We start from the raw sequence: 21,546 nt of genomic DNA on the forward strand, positions 1-21,546 counted from the left end.
ATCTATCATTATAAGAAAGGTAAAAAAGAAGTCTCTTAAGCCATGGACAACTTTTTAGTCCTTCAACCGATAGGAATCTTCCCTACTTCATTTTTTTATTTTTAACATATTTTACATTAATTTTTGTCTTGGCCATTTATTATAATCATTGAAATCGTAATGTTTCCAGTTTTAAGCATTTGCCATTCATATATCATGATTTTTCTCTTTGAGTAATAGAATGATTTCCATCAGTATAAGAAAGAACAAAAGGAAGTCTCGTTAAGCCATGGACACCTTTTGAACCTTTCAACTGACGGGAATCGTCACCACACTCAGTAATTCATAAATCCAGTGGAAGGAAGTGGAGGATTTTATTTAATTTTTTTCAGATTTTTTATGTGTGCCTTGTGTATCCTTTTACCACTTACCGTGCGAACTGTGACCTTATTATCTTTATCTACAATTTCTTTCCTATAAACTGGCTTATTCTTGCCTTGTATGTTTTTAATTCGGACAAAAATAGCATCGCCCTTTCTAAACTTTCTCGGTGGTGAACGTTTCATATTCATGCGTTTATTTTTTTCTTTTGCATTTCTCTTTATAATATTTCTAAGGTCTCTATTTATACTTATACGTGCCTCTATTAATTTGTCAAAGTCTATTGTATTAAATCTGTTAAAAAATATATCGTTCGGTCTTTTTCCTGTGACTGAATGTATTGTATTGTTATACCTGTCCACCGAAACGTATGTGAGTTCAAGAACGCTAAGCTCCGCCTTTTCTGCCCTTAAACATCTGTAAATTTCATGAAGAGTAGAGTGAAATCGCTCTACTTGGCCATTCACTTCGCTGCGTTGTGATGGAGTTAGGTATATCTTTATACCTAATCTTTCTAGAAAATCTCTAATTAATGGGCTAATGAAACTACTCTCGTTATCCATTACCAGAATTTTCGGAGCGGTAAAAAAATTTAATATTTTCACGAGTTTTTCTCTGATTGTCAGGACTGACCTATCGCTGATGTGAAATACCTTAGCAAACTTTGAAAATTTATCAAGTACTGATATAAATTTGTGACCTTGAATTTCAACTATATCCATATGCAAAATCTCACAAGGCATCGTCGGTATAGGTGTCTCTTGAAATTGTGGTCTTGTAGGTTTCCTATCATATTTATTTGTGTTGCAAATATCACAATTTGTCACGAACTTCCGAATGTGTGCAAACATGTGAGGAAAATAATATTTGTCTAATATTTGTTTCTTATTTTCTTTGGCATTCCTATGGGCTCTGCAATGCTCTTCCTTGAGTATTTCGAATTGTCGGTTTTCGCAGTTAATGTCAGTAACTTTGTTCTGGGCTATCCTGATCTTGTATTTTGAAAAGTGCTCCAAATAGAGACTTTGTAATATCGACAAATAACACTCTGGAATTTTTATACCATTAACCACACCTGGGTTCAATAATTCTTTTAATTTTCGTAGTAGTGTTTCTCGATTCCATTCACGAGACGAAACATAATGACGTATGAAATTCTTGTGTGGTGTGTCATTTGATTGGAGTTCCGGTCCATTTTGTATAATTATCTGGTTTCGGAAAACGTTAATTGGGACTTGCATGTGGGGTATAAGGTCGGAAGCATCCTGATCTGCGCTGTGAGCCGTTGATCCTGTGGATTCAATGTCTTCGTTATCGATCTCCGAAACTATTACTGTACCTTCCGATGCTGTTCTTGTATATTGCGAATCGCCTTCAGTAGCAGTATCCGTCGATGTCTCACTGATGTGGTTGACACTTGTTTTTAATCTAGAAAGAGCATCAGCGACGAAGTTTGATCTACCGGGCTTGTAGATCAACTCGTGATTATACTCTTCTATACGTGCTTTCCATCGTTTTAACTTGGAGTTAAAGTTCCTATTACCTAATGCGTAGGTAAGTGGTTGATGGTCCGTATATATCTTTATACATTTGGCACCGTATAAGTAATTCCGTAGATTATCAAGCGCCCATACGATGGCTAGCATCTCTTTCTCGTTAGTTGCATATGATTTTTCAGTTTTATTAAGTGAACGAGATATATAAGCAATCGGTCTATCTTTGCCTATTTCTCCTTGTGAAAGGACAGCACCTATAGAATAGTTTGATGCATCTGTTGTAAGGTTGAATGCCTTATCAAACTCTGGAAATGCTAGAACCTCCGCTGATGTTAATAGAGTTTTTAACTTTTGAAAAGCTACAAGTGCCTCATCGGTTAAGTCTATAGGAATCTTCCTAGACTGGTTGGCTTTGACTTGTGCATTTTCCCCCCTGGACATATTTGTCAAAGGTTTCGCTACCTTTGCGTAGTCTTTAACGAACCGTCTATAATACGATGTCATTCCTAAAAATGATTTTAGTTCCTTGAGGTTACTTGGGGGTGAGATATTTTCTATAGCGTTTATCTTCTTCGGATCCGGTTTTATCCCACTCGCGCTCACGATGTACCCTAAAAATTCAACCTCTGTTTGCATAAAGTGAGTTTTTTCAATATTAGCTCTCAAATTAGCCTCATCGAGTTTTCCAAAAACTAAGTCAACGTTATTCAGTAGTTCCTTCTCACTATTACCGAACACAATTATGTCATCAATATAGACATAACAAATTTTTCCGATATAGTCCTTTAAAACATCATCGATCATCCTCTGAAAGATTGCCGGAGCATTCTTTAATCCAAAAGGTAATCGTAGAAATTCAAATTTACCATTCATCGTTGAAAATGCAGTTTTCGGTATATCAGAGGGTTTCATTGGAATTTGGTGAAACCCAGAAGTCAAATCTATAGTTGTAAAATATTTGGCATTACCAAGACTTGCCAATGTAGCGTTAATGTCGGGTATGGGGTATGTATCTGGTATAGTTACTGCATTAACTTTTAGTATAAATGGGGCAGGTGTAGTTGTTCGTATCTCCGCTTTTACATTCGTTGAAACTGCTTGACTTTTGTCTATTGGCCCAAATAAATTTTTGTATTTTTCCAGAAGTTGGTTAATTTTTTCTCGAGTACTAACTGGTACCGAATCGTCTAGTACATAATTTAAAGCATTGCTGAATTTAGCCTTTAGGGGAATTACTATCTTATTTCTGATAAGGAGAATATTCTCCCTTCTATCTATCAATGCATCTAGTTCTTTAAGACAGTCGACACCTATAATTCCATGAAATGTTGTTAGTCCGGGTAAAATGTAAAAGGTAATTTTGTCTGATATTCCAAACCTGGAAAAAAATGCTCCTGTTATTTTTTTGGTTATCAGAATTTCTCCACCCGCCGTATTAACTACAATTGGTTTAATTAAGGGTGTACTTCCGGCAGACAGGTCTGGGCTGCAAAAGTTTTTGTTCGAGCCGGTGTCGATCAAAAACTGTAATATTCTATTTTTTCTGTCTACGTATTCTATGTAAGGTAGGCTTGATGGCCTTCCTAGATAAAATTCTGTTCACTCGTCTCGTCATTGACTTCGTCAGGCAGTGCTTCCTCACTGATATCATGTGGATCAGGATCTTCACAATTAGCATCTAGGTGAAAAATACGCGGCTGTTTGTCCCTATTATGAATTTCAGATCCATGTCTTTTCTCAGGTTGCCTGGGGCGATTCATGTAATTGACATTCCTTGATTGTACAGAACGATCCACCTCCATAGGCTCATGCTTGATTTGCGGGTTCTTGGGGTATGGAACTGGCCTATAATTCGGGTTATAGTCATGACTGTTATTCTTTGATTGCCAGTTATTGGCTTTGAAGTTATTGTTCTGCCTGTTGTAATTATTGTAATGTTTGGGTGGTCGAGCTGGTGTAGGTGGAGATGTATCTGTTGGACTGTTTGTTGACTGCGAATTCTTATGCGTTCCTGGATGCAAAATATTATTCCTCATTGTTAGATTTTGTAGTTCAAGACAAGCAGAATATGCCTCGGGCAATGTCCTTGGTCTTTGTATGATCACCATTCTGGACAGAGCCGGGGTAAGACCTCGTATAAATATGTCTAATGCTCTGTTCCTATGGGTACTTATTAAAGCATTAATAGTTTCTTCGCTATATGATTCACTTTTTATTTTGTTAATTATCAGGGACAACTGGTTATTCACAGTTGAATAGAATTCGTCGATCTTCGACGATCCCTGAGATAGCTGGTTGAGTTGATGCTCCAGCGTCTGGACATCCCTCTTGTCTGCATAATGCAATGATAATATTTTCTTTACGTCTTTCCAGTCACTGTCGAAGATGTTGTAGGACACCAATGCCGTGTCCGCTTCTCCAATAACTTTTTGCCTAATACTTTGCATGATTGTCCTATATATTGGCTTATCCTTTACGATCTCGAAGTCCTTTAGGACCATCTCCACAGAGTGGACCCAAGAGACATAATGAAGCGGGTTACCGTCAAAAGTGCGCAACTCTTTGACACTATCCGGTAGCCGACATTTTGACTTAAGGTCTTCCTCAGTTCTAGGAACTGCTAATGTATACACCGCTTCCTCAGTGTTTGGGGTTCCATTTTGCCTTAGCCGTTCTAACTCGTCAAGTCTCATTTGATTGTTCATTTGATTGTTCAAGTCTCCCTAGTCTATTCTCTACTAACTTGACCTGTTCTAAAAGCCTATTGACCGCCCCCGTAAGGGTTGCCAAAGTCGTTCTCATTTCCTCCATTATTGTCACAAATTGGAATGGTAAAAGGACTCACCTGGTTATACGGCTTGTTTCGTTTTTGAACACTCTCACTTCACTTCTCACTTTATAGGATTTTTTATTTAAGATTTATTTTCTTTTCTTTGGATTCTATTTGAAAAAATTTTAAGGATTTCTTCCTTTTCTTTATTTCTTTCTTTCCTTTTTGGAATATTTTCTTTCTTTTCTTTTACAATTTTTTTAAGGATTTTTTTCCTTTTTTGTTTGGTATTTTTGATTTATATTTTATTCTTTCTTTCCTATTTAAGGATATTTCTTTCCTTTGTGCAATATTTTTCTTTTTTTTCAATTTTCTAAAGGATTTTTATTCCTTTTTTGTGTAGTATTTTTGATTTTTATATTTTATTCTTTTTTCCGTTTAAGGATATGTATTTTTTTGCTCGTTGAGCCTTAGTTACGCGACGCGACGCGATCGACTGGATATCCTTTGTTATCCTCGCGGAAGGTCCGTATTTTTCCTTTTTGGAAAACCGCTTTTATGCTCACGGTAACCTACTCGGGTACGGGTAGCTTCACATTCACTCCGGTAACCTTCTGTGATATTTTAGGGTTAATTGATCACCAGGAATACCGGTTTGGCGAAGGAGGATAACTAACAATGATTCTGGAGGGTCCCGTAGGATTCGCAGAATTTTTTGTTATTTTAAGGATCCCGCTTTTTTACACTTTAAGGATTTCCAGTCGAGTTAAATTAAAAAAATATATTTCAAAGGCAAACCACGGTGCCTGTTTCTATTAGTAAAACACTGAAGTTATCACTTTTAATTCACTTTATTAATTTACTTGACACTTATATTATTACTTTGGATTACTTGACACTTTAATTATAAGACAACGTTTACAATCGACTGCGTAACTAAGACTAACTTCTGTATTCGATTAATGTCTTCAACAGAACTCCCAATCGATGGTATTGCATATATTTTGAGTCGTGGGAAATGCATGATCAGGGAATAGTGTAATTGGGCCGGATGCGCGTGCAATGCTTGGTCAGTGGTTTTAGCTGGTCGTAAGTAAAGGTGAATGGAACTATGCTTTTGATGATGGTATGAGTTGGGCGCGTGCAGAAGTAATATGCTGATTCGAACAATTATAATTGGTCGGCAGTGTCGACTACGTAATAATAATAATAATAATAATAATAATAATAATAATAATAATAATAATAATAATAATAATAATAATAATAATAATAATAATAATAATAATAATCGTGGGTTCGATTCTCCGGCCAGGCAACATCAAACATTTTTCAACGGTGGCAAAATATCCCTCATTTCCTGAGTATTTCAGCCATGTAAAACTTCGCTGCATCATATAAATAATGGTTATAGACCCCAAGTATGTTTCAGAAAATGTGGAGTTGATTTAGCCTTGTCCGTCCATCTGGATGGCTGGTTGGAGCGCACGATAAATCTCCAACGGATCAACCGATTCGGTCCAAAATTTGGCTTTATTAATATTTTGTCCAAACTTAGTTTATGTTCGAAGATGGGTTATATTGGTCCACTCGTTCCGGTACCTCCCCCACAAAAGTTCGAAAATAACCGTAACCGAATTGGTCCTAGATGAGGTTCCAATATGGACTCAATCGGTCCACTACTTCGGGTACCTCCCACACAAAATGTCCGAAAAGTTCATTTTAGGACCTGCTTTCGAATCGCTTTGATTTTTGTTGAAACAATTTCTATACACTGCCCCCACTAGGGTCAAATCCATACTTCCTGAGAAAATACTCCGAAAGTTTTAAAATACCCGATCGATAACTCTCGAACGGATCAGCCGAATCGGTCGAAAATTCGAATGGACTGTGAATCCCTTTGGTTTTTGTTGTAACAACTTGTATTCGTTTTCCCCACGACGGTACTTTTTTTAAGGAACAAACCCTTACTTCTTGAGATAATGGCCCAAAGCTCCAAAAAAGCCCCCCGGCACCGACTAAACTGGGTTGTACGTAAGATAAGCCTCGAAGGGAGAACCCGATTTGATCCAAACGTTGTACATCGTATTATGTAGCCGTCAGAAATAATGTCTGTTACTTCTTATCTTTAATTGATGGAGTATCAAAAAAATTGTTTTTTTTTTTTTTTGAAATCGAAAAGACAATTTTAGATATTTTTCCTGATACATATATGTATGTATGTATATATTTTTTTGTTTTTAAAATAATCTTCCTCAATGAAATTACATTATTTAATTCTGTCATTCTGTTAATTATACCCTCAGCATTTATGCTAACGAGGGTATATACACTTTCATACGGGCAAAATGTGCTTCATCGAAATAATGGTTTTAGACCCCAAGTATGTTTGGACGAAATGTGTTGCAGACAGTTTGGAGTCGATTGAGCAATGTCCGTCCGTCTGTCTGTCTGGCTGGCTGGAGCGCACGATAACTCTAGAACGGATCAACCGATTCGGTCCAAAATTTGGCTTTCGTAATATTTTGTCCAAACTTAGTTTAAGTTCGAAGATGGGCTATATCGGTCCACTCCTTCCGGTACCTCCCCACAAAAGTTCGAAAATGTTCGGAAAATTTGTGTGCACGATAACTCTAGAAGGAAGTAACCGATTTGACCCTTACTTTGCACATCGTGAAATTTCTACTAAACTTAGATAAGGTTCCAAAATGGACTCAATCGGTCCACTCCTTCGGGTACCTCCCACACAAAATTTCAGATAACTTCAGATTAGGACCTGCTCTCGAATCGCTTTGATTTTTGTTGCAACAACTTGTATTCATTGCCCTCCATACGACGCTTGTTCATCAGGGGCAAGTCCATACTTCCTGAGAAAATAGCCTGAAAGATGAAAAAAGCCCCTATAACACCGTGTGTAGTGGATGGAGCGCAAGACAACTCTCGAACGGATCTGCCGATTCGGTCCAAAATTTGGCCTTCGTAATATTTTGTCCAAATATAGTTTAGATTCGAAGATAAGCCATATCGGTCCACTCCTTCAGGTACCTCCCCCACAAAAGTTCAAAAATGTTCGGAAAAATTGTGCGCACGATAACTCTTGAAGGGAGTGACCGACGTGATCCATACTTTGCACATCCTAATATGTCTTCCAGATATATATCAGGTTCGAATATGGACTATATTTGTCTACTCCTTCTGGTATCTCTCACACACAATTTCGGATAAGTTCACTTTAAGACCTGCTCTTAAATATCTTTAATTTTTGTTGAAGCGATTTGCATTCGCTACCTCCATTACGACGGTAAATGTTTTTTCAGGGGCAAGTCCATATTTCTTAGGAAAACAGCCCGAAAGGTGTAAAAAATCCCTTTGTCGCCATATGTGGCTGTCGGAGAGCACGATAACTCTCGAACTGTTCAACCCATTTGGTCTTGGTCATATTATATTCAAACTTAGTTTCATGGGGCAATACAGGTCCACAACTTCCGGTACTTCTCCCCAATATTTAAAAAATGTCACTAAAATGCTAGGACGATATCACTTGAATGGGGCAAACAATTTGGTCCAAACTTTGGATCTCCTAATATTTTGTCAAAAATTAGTTTAACTTCTAAAATGGCCCATATCGGTCCTCCCTAAGGGTACTTCCCCCACAAAGATTCAACATTTGTGTCTTAGTGCAGTTAGTTCCTAATCCATATATCTGTCGGCAAGGCCGACTGACACTTTTTTACTTGTTGTAATAATAATTTTAATTGAAAATATTTTTAATTTGTCCTCTCCTTTCAGATGCCTGGTCTTGTTGTTTTTCGAAGGCGTTGGTCCGTTGGCTCTGATGATCTGGTGGTGCCTGGTGCATTCCTCCTAACTATTCATCTTATTTGGTAAGTTGATGAGGCTTCTAAATAATTGTTCAATGCCTAATCTCTCTCTCACTCTTCCTTTTCAGTTTAATTACTGTTATTGCATCTCTTTGCACTTTTGAATACGACACTAACATTTTCGATGTTAAGTTACTTTTTTATCATCAGATAGGCTATGTAATTATATTAGGTGGTAAGTATTGGAACGATAAACTAAATTTATAATTGAAAAAAGTCTACGACATTCATGTGCAAATTCATATTCGGCTGATTGTTTTAAAACTTCAGTTGCTTTGTGTAACACAAATCTGTTAAAAGTTTCCAATCCTATAAATCTTAAACTCTTATAATTTTTAAAAGAAAACATTTATAAGACTGTTGGAGGTTTACTTCTCGAATCAACAATTCAATTTTAATTATTATTTTAAACTTTTAATGTACGTTTAATTATTTGAGCATTGATTCATTAGATTTTTTATATAAAAATTCTTCAAACTTCTGTTGATACAAAATGTAGTCATGACTACCAAAAAGACGTAAAACGATTAGAAGCCATATTTGCCAAAAAGCACACACTGCTTTAACTTTCCTTCATTTTCGGTCATGTTCTAGAGATAACAACACAGGTCGTATCATAAATCAAAGTTTTTATTTATTTTTAGCACTTCAAGTGAACATTATTTAGATCTTTTGTTTTGGTTTTTTGTTTGTTAAATTTCCGAATAATGTGGAAATAAACAGAACACTTTCAAATAAGATTTTCATGATAAAATACGAGTAAAAACGTTTAATTGTACACTTCTAGCAGTTTCGGTCTATTTCATTTTGTAAAATTTAATGTTTCGTATCGCACGAATGGTTATTTTGATAATAAACGAAACCCAACCCCCAGAAAAGAACAACAAAATTACTTGTGTTCAAACATGTTAGTTGTTGTTTATAAATATTCAAATAAAAAATCTTCATACAGGTATATTTGCTTTTCGTTACAAGAGTACCTACAACAAACAATTTTAATGTTTGCACAATTATTTTTTGTTTTAATGCTTAATCCATAAACTAAACATATTCATGTTTATGCCGGATTTATATTTTCTGGGATGACCTTAATTTTTGTTATCAGCAGCTTGTCTACATGAGCAGCATTCTCGTCATCATCACCATCACAATCTTTAAATCAGATTTAAAACACAGAAATTGTGAGTGAGTGAATCATAAATCTAAAAAAAAAATATTTTCAAGGTAATCAGCCGGAACAGAAATTTTGTGACGTTATAGAAACGGTAATTTACTTTAATGGCTCTGAAACAACTATTTTTTTGATTTAAAACATTGCCAATGAAATGTAAAAAAACCGCCTTGTACTATGTGTGAGTATGTCGACATTGCAAAATGCTGACACTTCGCCCTTGCCACTTCGACAGTGCCACATTATTAAATAAACGGTTTAGTTTTTAAAGAAAGTCTTGCAATATTGCATGGTGATGGCCACTCTTGGTGCGGAGTGGTGAGATAGAACAATAGTGGGATTCTCTAACGCATTTTTTGGTTACCGAAAAAATCGATAAAATTATAATGCTTACAATTTCGGTAATGTAATTTTCATTCATAATTTTGCGTTTTAAATTTACCGATTTTTGTCGATAACCAAAAAATGACTTAGAGAATCCCCCTACTGTTCTATCTCACCACTCCGCACCCACTACTGATTTTTATTTGTACTTAAATAGGTACTAAATTGTGTACGATTAGTATTAAGTGCCAAATAATTTTTTAATTGGCTTATTTTAAAGTATAAAGCTAGGTTCACACTAGGCCAGCCAAGATCATCCATATACGTTAACGTGACTACATCATACATGTACTCACAATGAGAACAACAATCAGTCGTCGTTGAGCAGCCGACAAGTAAACATGTGCATGGATGTACGCATAATTTTAGTGGGGACACTGAACAAAACCGCACACACCCACCACATGTTTACTGGTCGCAGTTCTAACAACCACTGAATGCTGATACAAACTTTCTTGTGATTCTCTCACTACTTTACTCTCTTTCTTATTTTGAGCATCAATGCACTAGGCAAATATTTGCTCCAGCGACAGGGAGTGTGTGTTTACTGAGAGCAATTGAGCATAAATTTCAATGCATTATTTACGCTCATCTGCTCTCAGTAAGAGCACACTGCCGGTCGCAAGAGCAAATATTTGCATAATGTAGGGATCGTTGATGTACACGCCTGCACGTTGTCGTAACAACGGAGATTAACAAATCCAAAGGATATTACTCTCCCAACAATTCTCTCTCATTTATTTTGGACACCAATGGTAGGGATGCAACAAAACGGTATATGTGACTGTAGTGCTAAGAGTACCAAATTTACTCTCCGATTGAGTACAAAATTTAAACATGTTATTTTTAATAGATTTTCTTTATTTGCTTGATATGGTCATATTAAAGAAGTCATTTTAAATAACAAACAATAAATTACAAGTGTTAATTCTAATGTACAAACACTATTTAAGTAAGTGCTGTTTTACATTTAAGCGACTTGTCTTACGATTTTTTGTCTCCTCTTTGCTCATCTTCGTAAATTTCACACACAGGGTTGCATTTTTTTGTAACATGGTACCAAGTGTACATTTTGTTAAAAATACTTAATGTAAAAAGAAGGTATTTTATAGAAATATGTTATACAAATTTTAAAATGCTTATAACAAATAAACATTTTATGCTTTAAATGATTTTTTATGCACAAAATTCATTGCAAAACTAAAGTTTGTTTCAATTTCTCTTACTATGTTTTGCAACTCTGCCTAACAAGAATAACCACCACAAAGAGGAGACAAAAAATCGTAAGACAAATCGCTTAAATGTAAAACAGCACTAAAACATGAAGAAAACATTTCGTACGTCCGTGCGTGTGTTCTTTTGTTGACGTCCCATCAACGACTGAGCGCAAGAGAATAAATAGAAGCAAACGAAATTAAATTTACGCTAGAGTACTGTTCTGTACATCCCTAGCCTAGTGTGATCCTAGCTTAAGTAGCATAGAATATGTGGTAACATTTTCAAGTCGATCGGAAAAATTTTGCCTGGGATATGAACTTTGGAAGGAAAAAATTTATAGTGTTTTGTATGCAACATGAAAATTAAAAAAGTGTTTTTCTGTATGTGACATTTTGAAATCTGTGCCACCTCCAGCTCGAAAACTAATGTCATACAATTTTGTGGGGTTATCAAGGACATCAAAATCTAGTCCTTCATCGATTGATTTTTTTATTTTTTTGCCCGTTTTATGACCAGAAAACGTCAGTTTTTAAATCTAAAAATTTAAATTTTGAATTTTTTGGTCTAAATATGCCCACAAAAATATATGACGATCGGTTAATTCGTTTTCGAGCTAGAGTTGGCACTGCAAAACGCTTTTACAAAAAAGAGTCATTTGTCAAAATACCACACAATATTTTTCTACAAAAAAAAAAAAAAAAAAAATCAGACACTAGATAAAGATGTACTCTTGTAGATAAAAAAAATCTACCAAAAAGTTTGGTAGTTTTCTTGAAAAAAAAAAACAAGTAAAAAAGTGTCAGTCGGCTTTGCCGACAGAGATATACCCTCAGTCAATGTGAATTGAAACTTTCATCTACAGACAGATCGAGTGAATTTTGTGGCCCTTTTTGGACATTTGAACTTGCCGACAAAAATGTGGATTAGGATTAAAGTTCAAAAGTGTTGCGTTGTTGAGGAGGTACTTAAAGGAATGGACCGACATAGTCCATTATGGAAGTAAATCTTATTATGGGAGTCATATCTTTTCTATAGATATCCTAGTTATTCCAGTGGGTCAACGTATAACTTTTGGACCAGTATGCCACTAAGTATGGACTTGTCTACGGAAAACATAATGTCGCTGTAAACAGGACCACAATGAACAGCATCGATATACATTTCCAAAGGATCTTCGAACAGACCCTAAACTGCACATATACACAAATGTTGAACTTTTGTGGGGGAGGTACCCTAAGGAGAGGACCGAAATGGCCCATTTTAGAAATTAAACTAAATTTCGACGAAATAGTAGGAGATCCAAAGTTTCGACCAAATTGGTTGGCACGTTCAAGAGATATCGTGCATACCATTTTAGTGACTTTTTAAATATTGTTAGGAAGTACCAGAAGTTGTGGACCGGTTTTGCCCATCTTCGAACAGAAACTAAGTTTGTGCAAAATATGAAAAAGGCCAAATTTGAGATCAAATCGGTTGATCAATGAAACTTGTATCGTATAGAGGGCAGTAAATGAAAGTTGTTACAACAAAAATCAAAGCGATTCCGAGAGCAGGTCCTAAACTGAACTTTTCCGAAATGTTGTGTGGATGGTAGCCGAAGGAGTGGACCGATTGAGTCCATATTGAAACCTAATCTAAGTCTGGTAAAAATTTCACCATGTGCAAAGTACGGACCAAATAGGTTACTGCCTTCAAGAGTTATCGTGAGCACCAATTTTCCGAACATTTTCGAACTTTTGTGGGGGAGGTACCGGAAGGAGTGGACCGATATAGCTTCGAACTTAAAGTAAGTTTGGACAAAATATTACGAAAGCGAAATTTGGGTCCGAATCGGTTGATCCGTTCGAGAGTTATCGTGCTCTCCAGCCAGACAGACAGACGGCCATGGCTAAATCAACTCCAAATTGTCTGAAACACATTTCGTCCAAACATACTTGGGATCTAAAACCATTATTTCGATGAGGCACATTTTGGCCGTATGAATGTGTATATACCCTCGTGTCACCCCTTGGGGTATGAAAGTAATAATGAAAGTGGAAAATTTCACAAAAATGTGAAGTAGGTTGGAGTAGGTGGTCACACAACGGAGATCCAACCCGAGTTTTCATTTTTGGGATTTCAGTTGTAAAGCCTATTATCACATCTGCGGCTGGTTTCCTTCCGAAAGCAAAGCATGCCTATGAAAGTAGAAAATCTCACCTTTACAACAATGTATAGTAGGTTGGCGTAAGTGGTCAAACAAAGGAAATATCGCAATTATCTATAATAGGCTGACTTCCTTCCGTGTCGTCTGTTGCTTTGTGTTTTTAAACCTTGTCAAAATATTTCAGTTGCACGCTCATGCATTGTTCCTCGAAAATGCAACTAAAGGCAACAGAAATAAAAATGATACATGTTTGCTTTTTACCTGCGTTAAAAATTCGTATTTGTGACGTTTTGAAACACGTAGTTTCGCAGTTGTTAAGTACTACAGTGTTAAGAAACATAATACTTCGCACATTTGCAGTCATTTGCCAAGCAAGTGTCGTTACGGAAGTCCGCCATACATCCCACTTTTGCATCTTTTTTTTTTTTGTAATCACACGAAATGTTGGTGGTTGTTGGGTGTCCCAGCGGGGAGAAGCCTATTGATTTTGATGATGGTCGGATAACATTCAGGGTCGGAATGGGCAAAAACCTTTTGTAGGGAAAATTCAATGTTTTATTCTTTATTACACGCTTCGGGTAGGGTTATTCCAAAAGCAAAGCCTGCATGGAAGAAGAAAATATCACCTTTACATTGATGCAAAGTAGGTTGGTGTAGATGGTCATGGCTTGCAGCGCTGTTGTCGTGCTGTGCTGCTTACAGAACCCATGCTGATGGCCGACAACTGGATAGCTATATTTCTGGCACTGGGGAGGACAAACCCTCAAGGGTCTTTGCTGCGGGCGACAAAAGCGAAATCGGTCTGTACGATTCACCTATGCTGGTATCCTTGCCTGGCTTCAGTATAGGGACCATCCCAATTTCCAGACTTCTGGCACAATGTGGCTGGCTAGCGACAGGGTGAGAACTTTGTTGAGATACTCAACTCCCGGCTCATCCAGCTGTTTGCGCATTACCATGGAGATTCCTCATGGCATTCGCAACATCATCCCTTGTAAATTGTCTTGGTTCTTCCTCGGTAAGAAGGGATCTAATGTGACGCGGTACTATTCTCTTCATCATGTCACTACCGGGGTGATCGACAAATTTTCGATTAAAATAACTTGCGCACCTCTTCGGATCAGTCAGCGTAAAGTCGTCAAAAATTACTGAAGTCCTATCTACGTTCTTTCTAGGGTTCGAAAGTTAGTCACAATTCTCTTATTCCGGTTCCAATGTTGCAACTCTTCAGATATTTTAGCCACTTGTTCCCGGCTTGTGGTCACTAGGATGGGCTGGACAAAGCTCACTCACACTCACTTACGTACTAGTCCCGCTTCGTGTATTCGACCAGCAGGTAAAAAGCGAGGGGCTGCGATTATGTCCCGGAACATTATTTCTGCTACCCGAACATCAGAAGGGTTGAATTGGTCCTTTGGTGAACTCTCTGAAACTAGGCAAGCTCTCCCATGATTGTTGAAGGTGAGGTGATGAAGTCGGGCGGTCGGTTGATGAAGACGGTTATAGGGAGATGGTCTGACCCAAGAGAAACAACGGATTGCCAGGTGACGCCAATAGCTTTACCAGGTGATACGATGGTAACTTTTCAAAAAAAAAAAAAACGTAGAAAACGTAGAACTATCAATGTGATCAGCATGCGCTATATCCATCTGGTAATTACCTAGGACCGAATCCCGTAATGAGTCGGTTATGAACTTCAAAAGCGTGCTAATTTTGATTTTGGAAATGTGTACACATGCGTACAAAAAGTACTGAATGGTACTAAATTTGGTTAGACTTGGATTTGGGTGAACGGATAGACCTGGAATCTCATAATTTGGAATTAAAGTTACACTTGGTGTGTAGGATTGAGATATGGAGGTAGTTTTGGAAATTCGTACCGTTATGTGCGAAAAGTACTAAATGGTACTAGATTTAATATTGGTTGTAGGAATAAAGGTGGCATTTTGATATTTGGTATTAAGGTCCCTGTTGTGTTGTTACTAAATGCTACTAAATTTAGTATTGGGTGTACCGGTCAGAGTTAAAGTGTAGTGTCGAGATATGGAGATGGTTTTGTAAATACGTACCGTAAATCTGAAATTTGGTATGAAAGCCGCTTTTGTTGCGTCGGGCTGAAATATGGAAGTGGTGATACGAAAAGTACAAGGTGGCGCAAAAGTAATCTTCCGAAGTTTTTTGGCTGTAATTTTTAAAAAAAAAAAGAAAAACTTTGATTTTTCTTGTGGATTATTTTTATTTGGTCTTTTAATTTTTTTACATCAAGTCGAGAATATGATATCAGATAAATGGCCGCCGCCACAGTTTATTGCCTTTTGAGCCCTTTTTATGCCATTTTCCATCACTTTGGCCAAAACTTCCGGCGATAGGTCCTCACAAAACCATACTTCCTGAGAAAATAGCCTGAAAGGTTCAAAAACCCCCTATGACACCGTGTGTAGTGGTTGGAGCGCAAGATAACTCTCGAACGGATCTGACGATTCGATCCAACATTTGGCCTTCACAATGTTTTGTCCAAAATTAGTTTAAGTTCGAAGATAAGCCATATCGGTTCACTCCTTCAGGTACCTCCCCCTAAAAAGTTCAACAATGTTCGGAAAAATTGTACGCACGATGAACTCTTGAATACTTAACGCATCCTAATATATCTACCAGATATAGATCTGGTTTGAATATGGACTATATTTGCCCATTCCTTCGGGTACCTCCCACACAAAATTTCGGATAAGTTCACTTTAAGACCTGCTCTTGACTAACTTTGATTTCTGTTGAAGCAACTTGAAATCGCTGTCTCAATTACAACGGTAAAAGTTTTTTCAGTGGCAAGTCCATACTTCTTGGCAAACAGCCCGAAAGTTGCAAAAGACCCCTATGGCACCATATGTAGTAGCTGGAGAGCACAATAACTCTCGAACTGATAAACCGATTTGGTCCAAAATTTGGACTTCGTCATACTTCGTCCAAACTTAGTTTACTTTTTAAAATGACCCATATCGGTCCTCAGCCACAAAAGTTCAACATTTGTGTCCAAGTGCAGTTTAGGGTCTGTTCGGAGATCCTTTGCAAATTTATACGATGATGTTTTTGTGGTCCTGTCTGCAGCCCATATATGTTTTCCGTGGACAAGTCCATGCTTCCTGGCATACTGGTGCAACAGGTGTACGATAACCCACTGAAATGACTAGTGGGCGCGATATCTATCGAAAAGATATGACTCTCAAAATATGATACACTTCCGTAATGCACTATGTCGGTCCATTCCCTCCTCCGCAAAACTTTTGAACTTTAGTCCTAATCCACATTTTTGTCGGAAAGTTCAAATGTCCAAAAAGTGCCACAAAATTCTGAAAAGACCCGAAATACATTCGATCTGTCCGTAGATGAGAGTTCCAATTCACATAGGCTGAGAGTATATCTCTGTCGGCAAAGCCGACTGATACTTTTTTACTTGCTTAATATTTAATTTATTTCTGAGTTCAGTCAAACGGTAACAGTAGTTTGGTAGAAACTATTAGGAAGGTTAGGAATCAAATTTTGTATTTGAATAAATTTTTCAAATTTTACTTTATGAATTCTAAATGTTCTAAACAATAACGGTAAAATAAAAGTTCTGTTTGCTTCATTTTTTCTATAAATCTAAACTTTTCGCTAACGAAGTAGCGGGTACATGCATGTTCTATACTATAAACATATATTAAACTTTTATTTTTGAAAATTCTAATATTTTAATCTGTCAATTTTGAATTTGCACATGAATGTCGACATTGACGTCTGTAGTAAAATGTGCAATTACTTGAAAATGCACATGTGAAAACTGTCATTGTTTTATTGATTTATTTTTCTTGTTTCTGATATTTTTGTTCGTTTTTTCGTTTTTTTGCAGCCTCATTGGCCATAGAAATTGGAATATGTATTATATCGATGAGAGGTAGTATATTGGACTCAGATGCCCGAGCGCCAATAAATATGTGGATTTATTTAAAGACTGGTGAGTCAAAAAAGTGAACAAAAAAATACGAGTAAATAAAAAACAAACAAAAACATTTGCGTATATGTACATATAAACATTAGAAAGAAAACAGATGACAATTTTCCCACACCACTCTTTGGTCAAATGGAGACTATAATTAAATTTTTGTTAATCGCCAGACACTAGTATTGGATTTAGATGAAAGTTATGAAATGTGAAATTGGTTATGATAAAGAAGAGACATAGGAAAAATCACTAATTAAAAATATTTTCAAAATACTTTTAAATGTGTTGTATATTTTCTTTAAAATAATTGTCTACACTACTTTAAAAGAAAATATACACCATATTTAATAGTAAAAGAAGAGGGAAAATTAAAAAAAAAATACTTCAAAAAATTAAAATAATTTTTAAAATTAGAATTTGTTAATATGTCCTTTGCGCTTCCAAATGTATCATTTGTATTGAAATCAAAAGCGACGGAAATACAATTTTGAAAACTAATGCCATGCAGTGGGATTCTCTAACTGTGTTTTGGTTACCGACAAAACATTGGTGACAATAAAATTGTCAACACTGTTGCTATCGGGGTTTGGGTGCCACCGTGGTGCGATGGTATGCATGCCCGCCTTGCACGCAGAAGGTCGGGGGTTCGATTCCCCGGCCAGGCAACATCACACATTTTTTCAACGGTGGCAAAATTCCCCTCAGTAATGTTGGCGACATTTCCTGAGTATTTCAGCCTTGAAAAACTTCTCCATAAGTGGTGTCTTAAGACACTCCGTTCGGACTCGGCGATAAACAGTAGGTCCCATATCATTGAGCTAATATGAATCGGGGCGCACTCATTGATATGAGAGAAGTCTCCCTTGACCCGTATGGGATGTTGTTGAACAATGTTTTTGTTTTTTTGCCATCGGTTGTTGTTGTTGTAGCAACGCAAATGTGTTCGTTCGTGTATTATTTCAGTTATCAGGTTCCTCTGTATCCAGAATCAAGAATTCTGCAAACTGGACTGGTTGCGTCCATAAGGAATCAGGAGACAGGTGAGTGGGGTTAGCTGGACAACTAAACAAATGCAGTGTATCGCGTGGTCCCAATCCACATGTTGGACAGGTATTAGGTATCGTGGAGTCAATTCGGGCCCAATACGAATTGAGGCGGCTGCATCTTCCGGATCTTACCTGGGCTAAAACCACTCGTGTTTGCCTTGGCAGCTGGCGTTCTTCTGCTGCGATGGATGGGGGTGGTCTCCAAGTACGGCATTCACACTGTATCTCTGTACTGCCTGCGCAACCATGTCAGTGTGAATGCTATCCAAGCATGCCTGATAAGCTCGTTGGTCTAGAGCAGCCATGCACGCGTCTTTACGAAAAAGTTAACTACAACTCTCTTTCCCATACAAAAACCCAAAATAGTATTCTCTTCTTGTGCACCATTGGTCTAGAGGTTTTCTTGTATACCTTTGGACCTCTCTCTCTAGATCATGAAGATTTCTCCTGACGTGCCTGGGTGGAGGAAGCCTGTCCATTAAATCGTGACAGGGGTGCTCACTGCGATAACACCCAAGCAGGTACTGCATCGACAACATTTTATTGTGTTGACGCACCGTTAAAATCTTCGTCTCCTCACGAAGATGGTCCACTGGAGTCATAAGGTGGTACCCAGTTGCAGTCCTCAGGGCAGCATTCTGGCAGGTTTGAATCTTCTTCCACTGCGATGCGCTAACCTTTGCAGACCATGCTGGCGCCGCGTAGCTTACCACAGACCGGCCTATTGCATTGTAGGTGGTCAACAAGGTTTCTTTATCAGCACCCCAAGTGCTGCCGGTCAGCGACTTGATAACCTTGTTCCTACTTCTGATTTTATTGCAAATAGCTGTGGCATGCGCGGACGACTTGAACATGCTATCCAACGTTACACCCAGTATTTTAGGGTAGTTAGTGGTCGGAATCAGTGCACCATCGACCTATATGTTCAGTGGGAGCCTCATCTCAGCCGTCCGTGGCTGTGGATTTAGCGGCGGATATGTTCATATTCCTCAGATGGAAGAACTGCACTAGGTCAGCTATGTATGTAGACATTTAACCTATCACATATGTCATCGACGATAGGACCCGACGCCAAGATCGTACAATCATCCGCATACATCACGATCTCTATGCCGTCTCGAGGGTGTGGAATTTCAGAAAGGTAGAGGTTAAACAGTTCCGTAGATATCACCCCTCCTTGGGGAACTCCCTGTTTCACTCTACGGGTTTTGGACTTCTTGTTTCTGAATTCTACAAATGACTGGCGTCCACACATATACCCAACGTTTCAAACATGGCTGGAGATTTATTTTTTCTATATCCTCAAACAGCTTGGCATGGCTGACGGTATCGAAGGCCTTCGATAGGTCAAGAGCCACCATAACTGTTCATTCGCACGGCCTTTTCTGGTTCAGTCCTCTACTGATATGTGTGGATATGGTGTCTAATGCTGTTGTAGTACAATGCATTTTCCGAAATCCATGTTGATGTTGGGCAACTGGAAAACACCTTCTCATCGTGGGGAGATCCTCTAGGATCTTTGCTACTGGCGACAGGAGTGAAATCGGCCTGTACGATTCACCTCTGCTGGAATCCTTGCCAGGCTTCAGTAACGGGACCACCCTGCCAACTTTCCAGGCTTCTGGTATGATATGGGTGGCTAACGATAGGTTGAGGACACTTGTTAAATACTCAACTCCAGGTTCATCCAGTTGCTTAAGCATTACCATCGATATTCGGTGTGGGCCCAACGCTTTGGATGATTTCGCGTTTCGGATGGCATCTGCAACATCGCCCATCGTAACTTGTGGTGGTACCTCCGCGGCTGGAAGGGCTCTTCTTATACGGCGTAGCACACTTCTCTTCGCCCTATCACTATCGGGATGCTTTATGAACTGCCGGTTAAAATAACACGCGCACATATTTGGGTCAGTTACTGTCACGCCGTTGTTATGTGTTTGTGTTCGTGTGTTGCTATCGGTAGGACTTAGCGACAGCTATATTTTAGTTGCTGCTAACTTACCGACAAATTTCGTTAATTACCGATATTATTTATAGGCATTTTAATTTATGGATTTTTGTTGGTAACAAAAAAAAGATTTAGAGAATCCCATTACTGTTCCTCTAAAACGATTCGAAACCAAATTAGTTCGAATAACTAACAAACCTATTTTTTTGAAAATATTTTTAAATAATTTTTATTTCCAATCAATAAAAAAATATTACCTGTTTCACTAAGACGTATATTTTTTAAAAATATTTGAATGAACATTTGCTACAACATAAGTTTGGTAGTAATTCGAACGAATTTGAATTCGAATAGTCTTAGAGAAACTGGCCATTACAATAACAGCAGTTTGTTAGTAGATCGAACGAATTCGGTTTCGAAATGTTTTTTCCCTAGAAAAACTGACACCATACGTGGTTAAACTGACCACATCCGTTGTCGATAGTGTATCAACACCGTTTGTGGTCGATTTGAGCCCGCCGTTGTCAATTTGACAACGATATGTTGTCGGCGATATCGAGAATTGACAAAGTACCGTGGTCAATGTGATCACGTTTGTGGTCGAAATATTAAAAATTTAACACATATGTGCACATGTTGACACCAGAGTAAAAAAATGACAACAGCCGAGGTAAAAAAATGAACACGCTTGTGATCATGTTGACAACATATGGTGTTGATTTTGAAACGATTTTTCCCTCCGTGCGGAATTTTACAATTTTTTTTCCATATTATTTCCAAAAAAGGGTGTCGATTACATAATTCAGTGATTCTAGTAGTTTTCAACGTTCCAAAATATTGATTATAAAAAATTTCACGTTTTAAAATTACTTTCCGTGCGTAAAATTCCGAGTAATATATTCGTAATTGGACTGATTATTTTTGTTTTAACTAAAATTTTATTTTCATATAATTTCTAAATATTAACTAAGCTCTCTCTCTCTCTTTTGTTGTAGCTGTAATGCTATTTGATATATCATGGTTAATCCTGGGATCAATATGGCTATCTAGGTATTATCTGGATTCTCCAGTCAATACACCAAAACAAATATTCTTTGGTAAGATAAAAACACATCTTTTATAAATCCTCCATCTTAATATAATTTAAAAC

The 21,546-nt window shown here is 37.5% G+C and overlaps 1 protein-coding gene across 4 annotated transcripts in view; it reads left to right on the forward strand.

Moving 5' to 3' along the window:
• inaE (inactivation no afterpotential E) overlaps positions 1–21,546 on the forward strand; it is a 56,311-nt gene that overhangs the window by 21,565 nt on the left and 13,200 nt on the right. For all 4 annotated transcript variants that reach the window (XM_073978102.1, XM_073978103.1, XM_073978104.1 and 1 more), the window contains exons 2-5: positions 8,416–8,510; positions 8,576–8,682; positions 17,310–17,414; positions 21,392–21,493. In XM_073978102.1, the coding sequence (XP_073834203.1) occupies positions 8,416–8,510; positions 8,576–8,682; positions 17,310–17,414; positions 21,392–21,493 (409 nt within the window). The remainder of the gene's footprint in view (positions 1–8,415; positions 8,511–8,575; positions 8,683–17,309; positions 17,415–21,391; positions 21,494–21,546) is intronic.

This window comes from Musca autumnalis, unplaced genomic scaffold (genome assembly GCF_047663935.1).
Source record: "Musca autumnalis isolate F117 unplaced genomic scaffold, ASM4766393v1 scaffold_3, whole genome shotgun sequence".
Lineage (NCBI taxonomy): Eukaryota > Metazoa > Arthropoda > Insecta > Diptera > Muscidae > Musca > Musca autumnalis.